The sequence below is a fragment of the Danio rerio genome, chromosome 13 (assembly GCF_049306965.1).
Source record: "Danio rerio strain Tuebingen ecotype United States chromosome 13, GRCz12tu, whole genome shotgun sequence".
Lineage (NCBI taxonomy): Eukaryota > Metazoa > Chordata > Actinopteri > Cypriniformes > Danionidae > Danio > Danio rerio.
The window spans coordinates 47809395-47820000 of record NC_133188.1 but is presented as its reverse complement, the minus strand read 5'-3'; the positions used below and the strand labels follow the sequence as shown (position 1 = coordinate 47820000).

The following is a 10606-nucleotide window of genomic DNA, read 5'->3' as shown; positions in this document are numbered from 1 at the left end:
AACCCATTTGAACATTTGTCTCAGGAAAGCTTTGTTCACATTTTACAGAACTTTGAGACTATATTCAGACCTGAGAAGTGTTATTAGGAAGGCTTCATATTCAAAACTTGACCAATCTTAATGCAGAGACCATTGACTGGTACAGCAGAAACATGTAGACCTTGATTGCAATGCAATGCAATGCAATGTGCGATGTGTTTCTTCCACATATTTCTTAAGTCTCCTTAAGCAACTTTTGAGTAATATTTTATTCATTTCAAGTAGTGAAACTCATATAGGAAATGCTGATTTTCGAATCCCACTTGGGACTCTGGTATGGTTTCTAGCCCTTCTAAAATCTCGATTCCAATTCAGGGTTCTCCTTTGTAGAAATCTTGTCATCCTAACCCCCCCATTTACAGCACCCCTTGCTTCCAGAATGCTTACTTGTAGGGATGTAACGGTATCAGAATTTCACGGTACGGTAATACCTCGGTATGAATGGCACGGTACGGTATTTATTGACTCATTTACAAGAAAAACAAAACTAATGAAAATACCTCAAAAAAGTGCCAAAAGTGTTAATGACATACAAATTAGCCATCTATCTGTAAGCTTTCAAACAGGAACTTCAATTTTTCAATGTTAATAACAAAAAATTATTAAACCATGTAAAAAAAAATAAAGTTTCAATTTAGTATTGTTGAAAACTCATCACATTCAACATTTAATCACTCACTCACTCACAAGGAAAATTATCATATAACTATAATCTGGTAAAAGCTGGTATCTCTGGGTATTTACAATGTCCCCTGCAACAGAATAAAAACCCTCTCATTTGGGACTGAGGTTTCTGGGACAGAGATATGACTTGGCCCAGGTTGACAGCAGTGGGTAACTTTGTGCATTGTCTTTCCCCCACTTGAGAGGACAAGCCATGAGTGAGATAGAGGTCTCTTTGCGGTACAAGTCAATGTCTGCATCAATCTGAATAGTGTGCTGTGTTTCTGCAGTCCCCATGACTGTTATTAGTCGTATGTCCCAACTTCCAGGCACGTGCACACATAGGGCTCAACCTGTGCAGTGCACATGCCCTTTTTAGTCTTGGATAGAAAGTACCCTTCCAAAATGATCATGATGACCTCCGTCCCGCCCTTCAGTATGCGCGCTCAACCCCCCCCGCTTTACAGTACGCGCGCGACAACACAGCTGATCAGAACGCAAGTGACAACACCGCTATTCAGTACACGCGCGGCGATAACAACACCCCCAACCCCCCCTTAATGCTTCCACACATCCGATTTAAAACCCGCTTTAGGTTAGATCATTTCCAGCTCTTTTTCATCCCCGCTACTAGCAGCACATTCCATTTCCGCATTACTGGATCTGAAGCGACAACAGACCGCAAAGGATTTTCTCAGAAGACCTATAGTTTTATCGAGTCATGCGACTACGGTAATATTGAAAACAATACCGTTACATCCCTACTTACTTGTCATATTGTCAATATAAAGTGGCCAAATGTTCAAAAGTTAATCATTTGTAGTGTAAAGAGTGTAATAGAGTTTTTCTCTTTATGTTTACAGCAGTTCTGTCTGGGACACACCAGAACCTTCACCTTCTTCCTGTGATGGTTCAGCTGCTCAGTACAATCTGCCTGACGTTCCTCCTCAGATGATACAAATGACCCCCGAGCACACACCGCCAGCGTAGGACGTCCCCTGCGGCAGCAATAACTACTGCCCCGACACGTGACCACCATTCCTGCTGCTGCCTCCCTCATTTCCTCCTGTGATTCCTGTTTGTTTTGCCTTCACACCATGTCTACTTTTTCTTTCTCGTCATCTTTATGGTCACTTGTTGAGCTTATATCTGCTATGTGGCACCTTTTACGTTTTTATAAGCATAGCCTCAGTTTATATTGGGATTTATTTTGACATGACCTCACTCGTCCTGTTTTCCCAGTGTATGTATCTGACACGCCAAAGTGTCAACTGTTACCAAAGATGACGGAGGGCTTACAGGATGAATAGGTGGCTAAAAGAGCGACAGGAACGCCCTTTCCCCAAATGAAACAACTCTTTCCACGGACTCAAGTGCATGGAGATGTGATTCCCTTAGAAATGCAAGGAATAACGGCGAGGAATGGACTGACAGAGTTACTGATGGATCTGTACATGCACGTGTATATGATATACTGTTTTGGAAAGTATCAAGCTGCAGCAAAGACTTAAGATGAATTCCAACTGCAACTTCTAGGACTATGACAATGTGAAACTAAAGAAGCACAAATTTATATCTTTTTTTGGTAGTATTTTGGGTTCCTTTACGTAGTATTCCGTCAGTCTGGATTTGCTGTACACTTCTTGTCGTTTGGCTTTCATTACCAGAAACCGCGTGCCACTGCTGCGTTGCTGTTCAGTTTTGTTACGAGGTGGAATTTGGTTTTGGAAAAACAACACAATGTGAATTCTGGACAAGAAAAGCATCAGTTACCTCACCCTCAATCTACAAGATCCACAAAGCACCTGGACAAACTTAAGAGAATGATCACTTTAGCTTCAATCAAACTGCCGGGAGAATGTTGACTCGTTGGGTCTGCCGTTCTCAATCAGCAATAGGACTGTACCTCTGACTGCAATGAACGCTCTCGTCTTCGTGAATATGGGCACATGACAGATGGACGCCTCTGGACAGACAAACTGCACTCTTGGCTTTAATGTTCAAGAATGTTATTTTGAATAGGGTAAGAGAGAATTCGCACCAATGTGCAAGCTCTTTATCAAACCTTTTTTCGTTTAGAAGTTTTGAGATGGTTGACCTAAAAGTTGGTTCATTAGTGTTGAAGCATCTTACAACAATGCTGCATTCCATTTACTTCCAAATTCTCGCTTTACAACTTCCTACCTGGAAAATTGCAATAGATTTCCTCAAAGTCACTCAATCAAGATGGTGAGATCCACCCAGGTTAACGTAAACTTTAACTCTTTAGAAAACACATCAGCTGGTCAAAGTTCCTACATCAAATGATGATAAAACATGTTTAGCAAATGCACAAACAGTAACTGCATATAGTTGAACACCTGCAGAGCAAATGCTAGCACTGTGTAGCATCATTTATCCTCCAATTTGGTTTCTAATGGCCCTTGTATAGTTTAAATTAAGTTCTTTTTGGTTCTTCATTTGAGGGCAACGATGGACTATATACTGTTTTTGAACTCTCTAACAAGTTAAAAATAGCTCTTGATTCTTCTCAGTACATATTCTGTTCATGAACCCATACTTAGCTAAGCTTGAACTGAAAAAAGCAAAATAATGCTCAAATAATGCTCCGACAGAACTACTATATGAAGTTTTATAAACTAATTTCGAAAGAAGCATGTGATATAATTAATCGAGGTTGGCCTTGCATCAATAATCATTGCTAGTCCAATCAGATATCATTGCTAGACCACTCATATGAATTCTAGCCTTCAATAAATAAGCCCATTCATCTTACCTTCCTTATCTTCATTTTTGAAGAAACTCCCCATCCACCCCATCTCCCGCTTTTCTCCTTTACCAGAAGGAGCTCTTGAGACCTACCTTATTTCGAACCCCCTGTCAAGCTACATGACCTAGGAGCCCTCGGCTCAAGTATATCAGGGTTCTCTCCCGGGACAGCATGCCAAATCTGCAAATTTAGATTGAGCAATTGCCAAGTGTGAACTCTTGAAATAGTAATTATTCCTGCTGCTTGCAACAATGCTATTGTGCTGTCATGGTAACGCTGGTAAAATGAAATGACGCCTATTAATTTAATAAAATGTGATTACTATTTTTGCTTGTGTTTATTAAAGTCAATGTAGTCTAAGTTATGAAGTTATATTTAGTATTAACAATATTTAAGTAAATATATATATATATATATATATATATATATATATATATATATATATATATATATATATATATATATATATATATATATATATATATATATATATAGAGAGAGAGAGAGAGAGAGAGAGAGAGAGAGAGAGAGAGAATTTATATATATATATATATATATATATATATATATATATATATATATATATAATTTATGCAGAATTTTCATTTTGGTGTATCCCTTTTTAGAAATTGAAAAGACATATTACGAAAAATAAAATATAATCTCTCTGTAAACAATGGTGGCTCATAGGTGTTTAAGATTCGAAATGAACTCCTTCATTTCAAGAGTTCAAACTTAGATATTGCTTGATGCTATAAGAAGGTTTGGAATGCTGTCCTGGGAGAGAACCTTGAGCTCGGAGATAATTAAGCCCAGGGCTCCCCAGGTCTCAGGAGCTCTTCCTTGTGAAAGGAGGAGATGAGGTGGAAGTGGGGATTCTTCCAAAACAAAGATAAGGCGGTAGGGTAAAATCTGTCTATTTACTTTAGGTTTGAATCAATCTGATTGGATTATTGATTACAGATGAGAGTCCATCGGCGATCAATCATATCACATGCTCCTCTCTTCACAAAGATTGCTTTGGTGAGCTTTCAAACGTTGTTTTGGCCAGATTTGAAGTCATTTCAGTTCATTCCTCAATTCCATTTGAAATATATCAAAGCTTTAAGGAATTTCTTTTTTTGACAATCAAGCAATGATATCACAAGCAAACAGTAGCAGTTTATTTTCTCATTTATAGATTATCTTACAAATTTTAGGCAATTTAAGGCACTGAAAAATTTTTTTGACTAGATTTATGAATTTTTTTTAAGGTAAGTGGTTGCAAACATTGTATATGGACTGAATTTAAACTAAGAACATTACTAAATTTAATTTGTTTTAATTCAGCCCATATAAATTGTTTACAACCGCTTACCTTTAAAAATAAAATGTGCTGACTTTGAATGGAATGCAGCATAAGTGAAGGATGCCAGTATTTCAGGCTCACGTGCAATATGTTGTTATGAATTAATTTCCTATACCTTAATTGTTAAACAAACATAGGCCACCCTCCCTCAAGCTCTTTTTTGTTTTTAAACAAGTCACATGACAGAAAATAACATTCAAGCACATGGTTACAGTTCAGTAGCAATACGCAATGTCAGATCTTCAAGCAACAGTGTGAGCAAAATACCAAGACTGTGCGTGCGTGTGTGTGTTTTCGGTCCTTTCTGAAAAGTTCAAGTACTCCCCTTAGCTTCATCCCATCTCTCATCACCACAAGAAAAGAATAAGAGCATATGACAAACAAAAAGAAGAAGGAACCATTTGTGCCTCTGTTTGAGTGTCCAGATTTGCGTATGCTTAGATGTTATGGTGCAATCATATATATAAATATATATATACAGTATATATTTCAATTGCTTTGCTCTAGTATTACTCATAAGTCGTAGGTTCCATTGATGGTGGAGCTTTAAGGTAAGTCTGTTTACAAACATATCGATCATTTTTCCAGCTTGTAATATCCGCCCACGCTCATATTTAACCAGTACCATATTTATCCCAACGTGGCGTACGTCTGTCGCTGTTGAAGAGATTATCATAGACTCGCTCCTCAGGTAAATCCATAGGTAACAGGGGACAAGACCTGGAACACTTCAGCCCCAGTCCAGGTTCTCCTACAGTTAAAGACACTCCCGCGGCTCTAATACTGTTCCTCGTGTATGTTACCGTAACCGAACTCTTGCACAATGCCTTCACTACATGTCATGTATAATCCGCTATTGTTTATAGGCCGTGTTAGGTTTACTAGGACAAAAACGACTCGATTTGAAGCAAGAAGGAGAACGAAAGTGAAATAATAAACAGAGGGGGTATGTTACGAGATTGTTACGCCATCCAAATGTTTCCGACGTATTATTTCTTGTGTTACCCATCATCCACATCTGTCAATGCTTGGTTTTGCGTTCAGACCAATTCTGATTGTTTTATTCAGACAGAGCTTGTAAACACGGCATTATTTAAATAATGTGCAATATATGATGATGATGATGGAAGTGTTTTTATACAGTATCACAGGATTTGCATCATAACCCCTGATGATGAACAAATGAATGTGAATGTAAATCTAATTCGAATGTCAAGTCATACTGGCAGGCCTTTTTTTTCCCTGCATTATAAATGTGCAGAAATCAGAATGGATCCTAAGCAGAGCTAGAGTGCTTGGCTTAATAATATTAGCGTTATCGAATTAGTTTAATATTGTAAATGGCACTAAAAAGCTGGGGATGTGTAGACGTTTGTGAACGATGGCACATTCGCATACATGCAACTATAATCGCAGAATACAACAAACACATTGACATTGAGGGGTGTTTAGTGAACTAAATCACAGACTCTCATGAGCTGGGTTTCCATCACCTTGTGTTAATGTGCATCCATTTTTAAGTATCGCATGAGAAATGAGTGATGGAAATGCCAAATTTTGAATAATTATACTTTAATTTGAGAATTTTTAGGTGGTTTTGGACTTAAGAATGTGAATAATGTGAAATGGAAACATATTTGCCGAATAAACTCTGACGTATTGAGCATTACACCCATGTGACTCCATTATGCTTACTTTGTTTACTGTTGGTTACTAGGTTACCAATATTACCGTCAGCTGCTCTTAAAACTTAACCCTTTCACACGTGAGTTTTAAATTTGTATTTTTTTGTGATCGTTACTTAGAATCCATTGTGGTCTACAGTTCCCATGACGTAACATCAAGATTTTCACGTGATCCACCAGCCCTAATGATCTATGTATATGTCAAATTTTGTTTCTTTTTGCCATTTTCTGTAAATATTGACACATTTTCTAATAATTTCTGATACTTCGATTCTAAATTATGCGATAGAACACAGCTTAATAATGATCATATTATGTATTATATGATAGATAATAGGCGTCGTTGTCGTTGCTAGAAAGGATACAGCTGCGATCAGAAATTAACAAGAAGTACTTATATTATTTATCAAATTACGCATTCATTTATTAGCATCTACTGCTACCGCAACACGAAACCCATTGTTTATGGTAATGTAAAATAATTATTTGTTGTACAGCATCACAAATTTTTCGCTATATTAAAGCGAGCGTCCACAGCTGTATCCCATCTAGACATCTCCCTCTCTGCAAGACGGTAAAGTCTAGATGGGATACAGCTGAGGATACTCACGTCAGTATAGCATCGTTTTTGTGACACTGTACAACAAATAATATTTTTACATTACCATGAGGTTTGGGTTTAGGATCGAGGTAGCGGTACATGCTAATAAATGAATGTGTAATTTAATAAATAATATGAATACTTCTCGTTGACTTCCAATTGCAGCTGTATCCCTTCTAGGTACAACCGCAGGAGAGATACGAGCTGCTGGATCTTTGTCATGTTTGTTAATACGTTATTACCTTCATTTTTAATTTTCTTTGGAAATACATGAAGGTAAGCAACTTTTTATCTGGGAGAGGAGTAGAGAAAATGTTTTAGTAGCATAAACAGTGTGCATCTTACTTGAATAAAACACATCATCCGGTCATATTGAAAAATAATTATTATTGCCATCTCCATAGATATCCGCATGTATTTTGGAAACCCTAAATGGTCAGTTTTGCTTCTAGTTATGTGTATTTGAATATCTGAAACCTAAAATAAATGTTTGGCATTTGTTTGAAAGTATGAATAAATTGTGATTTATGACTAGCGCTGCACACCTCTTTCTGTGCTTCAGCGCATGCCATCAGGTTAGAATTTTAACAGTTGATGTGCGCTTTAAATGCTCTAATCACACAGGTGTGATCTTATGCTTCAGGGACCAGTCAAGGCTGATCACACCGGTGTGATCGCACGCGTGAAAGGGTTAATGGAAACGCCCCTAATTTGCATTTGTGATAAAGTTTTACACATTTTTCCAAAGTTTGAGAAGTTTTGCTTAATTTTAGGAGGGAAATGTCCTTTTGTAAGTTGTTACATGTTCCTTACAAGTTGGCAATAAAAAAAAATAATAATAATACATGTAAATTCATATAAAAACGTTTTTAGACATTTGAAAGTTTTCATCTTTGACATAATTTTGCATAGTTTTATTCCTGCCGAACAGACACTCGTATTCTGTTATTATGTTGCTATGTGAAGCCGATATCTAAACCCGTTGTCTTTATGAATTATGAAGAGTGAGCACATCTTGTTGCAGAACAATTAAAGAGGCATTAGTATTCAGTGGCATCATCCACAGTTGAGAAGTCCAATTTTGATTAGCTGGTTTTTCACTCTGTGTTAATGCACATTTTGAAGTATCACAATGATAATTTCAAATAAAATTCCCTAAATTTGAAAAAATGCAGGTTTTGAACTTGTGTGGAAAGTGTTAATATGAATAATGAGAGATAGCATCACATTTGCAGAATAAACTCTGACGTAGTAAGCAATCAGCTGTTTCTGCAGATGGTGCCTTGTTTACTGTTGGTTACTAGGTTACCAATACTACAGTCAGCTGCTCTAATGCTGGGTTCACGTGTGCATGACGTGTTTGCCACAAACCCTGAATTAGCCTTAATCACATCTTTCGTGCAAGTTCAAAAAATTCAACTCAACGTAAACATTGTATGAGGCAAAAAAAAAAAAAAAAAAATCCACTCAGTAATCTAGAGCAAGTGACAATTCTTTGCATCTGATGTGAACCTAGCATAACAACTTGATGGAAACACATATTCGCTATTGAGATTTTCAATTTTCCATTTTGTGCGTTGAAAGGAGTTGCTTCAAGTTATGATGGACACCCAGCTATTGTCAGAAATCTCAAAATGTGACATGTTACGCACTTTTCATCTATCATTGATGTGTCCAAATGTAATGCTGGGTTCACACCAAATGCAGAATTTATTATTCATGTGAGTAGATTACACACAATTTCAATGCAAACAAGAATAAAGGTGAATTATGCACAAAGTGTTTGTTACAAATTCCTCAATCGTGTCTGTTGTGCAAGTTCAAATAATTCAAGAGAAAAACATCCTATGACTAAAGAAAAGCAAATAATGCAGTGCTCCGCACTTGGTGTGAACCCAGCATAAGACTCATGTCCTCATGCATTATCAGTTGGAGGAGACACAGTAGAATGTACCATTAGAAATGTCATTTCCTGTCAGCAGTCCCATTTCAATTCTAATAAATACTAATCTTACTGCCACCTTCCTTCCGAGATACTGACTATTGCGTTTTACTGTATCTAATAAAAATACATATGGGGGAACCACACAAAAGACATATCAAGGTCATATTTCTTCCCTAAAATAAATTACACAAGTAAAGGTGTATTAATATTCTTTATATTTTTGTAATAAGTATGTTGTTTATTATTTATTTAATCATTTATCGTCAAAGCAAAATTGATGACTGTATTTGTAAAGATTACATTGGAGACCTGAAAAATTTATTGTCATTTGAAATGTTAAAGCGGTCCGTTTTCAACTGAAGGGGAAAATTTGTGAGGCAAAAAACATCCCCTGAGTAATCTAGAGCAAGTGATACAATTCTTTAAGCTTTTTAACGTTTTCTTCAAAGCACTCGGTTTTTTACCAATTTGTCAGCATTATTATTATTATTTTTTTTAATATTTTATTTTTACCGGAAAATCTTACAGGTCAGAAAAAGTATGTTGTTTTTCATTTGTACACTGATATATCTGTTACACTGCATGATGGTGGAACCTTTATTTTTGACATTTTCACAAAAGAGAGATTGCGTTAATTAAGGATATATCAAATTAAATTGTAAATTTGATTTGATGAGGCAACACTGTGGCGCAGTGGGTAGCACTCTTGCCTCACAGCAAGAAGGTCGCTGGTTCGAGCCTAGGCTAGGGTCAGTTGACATTTCTTTGGAGTTTGCATGTTCTCTCTGCGTTCACGTAGGATTCCTCCGGGTGCTCCAGTTTCCCCCACACAGGTGAATATACAGTATGTGAATTTGGTAAGCTAAATTGCCCATAGTATATGTGTGTGAATGAGAATATATGGGTGTTTCCAGTGATGGTTTGTCGCTGGAAGGGCATCTGCTGCGTAAAACATATGCTGGATAAGTTGGCGGTTAATTCTGCTGTGGGTACCCCTGATTAATAAAGGGACTAAGCCGAAAAGAAGAAGAATAAATGAATAATTTGATGTGAAAAACAAAAACAGAATTTCATCATTGACCCATGTGCACAGAAAAAATGAAGTCTGCTTAAAATTTTCATTAAACAGGTTTTATTCTCAAGTTTTTATCTTATTTTTAAAAATTTGAGTATTTTTCATAATATATATATATATATATATATATATATATATATATATATATATATATATATATATACATATATATATATATATATATATATATATATATATATATATATATATATATATATATATATATGTTATATATATATATATATATATATATATATATATATATATATATATATATATATATATATATATATATATATATATATATATAACAATTGGGATGAAAAAAAACCATGTAATTTTTAAAGGCTGCCTATGACTAATATGTCAATGTTTATTATTAAATTTTATTTAATGAGGTAACAAACAATTTTTTTTTTAAATATGACCTTGAGATGTTGTTTTATTATTGATTAACTCACATTTATTATAAATATAAAA

The 10606-nt window shown here is 35.8% G+C and overlaps 1 protein-coding gene across 2 annotated transcripts in view; it reads left to right on the top strand.

Moving 5' to 3' along the window:
* Window positions 1-3341, top strand: part of mdga1 (MAM domain containing glycosylphosphatidylinositol anchor 1) — a 406307-nt gene extending 402966 nt beyond the window's left edge. Inside the window, exon 18 of one of the 2 annotated variants that reach the window (XM_073920291.1) lies at window positions 1569-3341. In XM_073920291.1, the coding sequence (XP_073776392.1) occupies window positions 1569-1657 (89 nt within the window). In that variant the 3' untranslated portion in view covers window positions 1658-3341. Of the gene's footprint in view, window positions 1-1565 lie in introns of both variants that reach the window. The other variant, XM_073920290.1, reaches the window with a different exon arrangement.
* Window positions 3342-10606: the final 7265 nt, after the last annotated feature.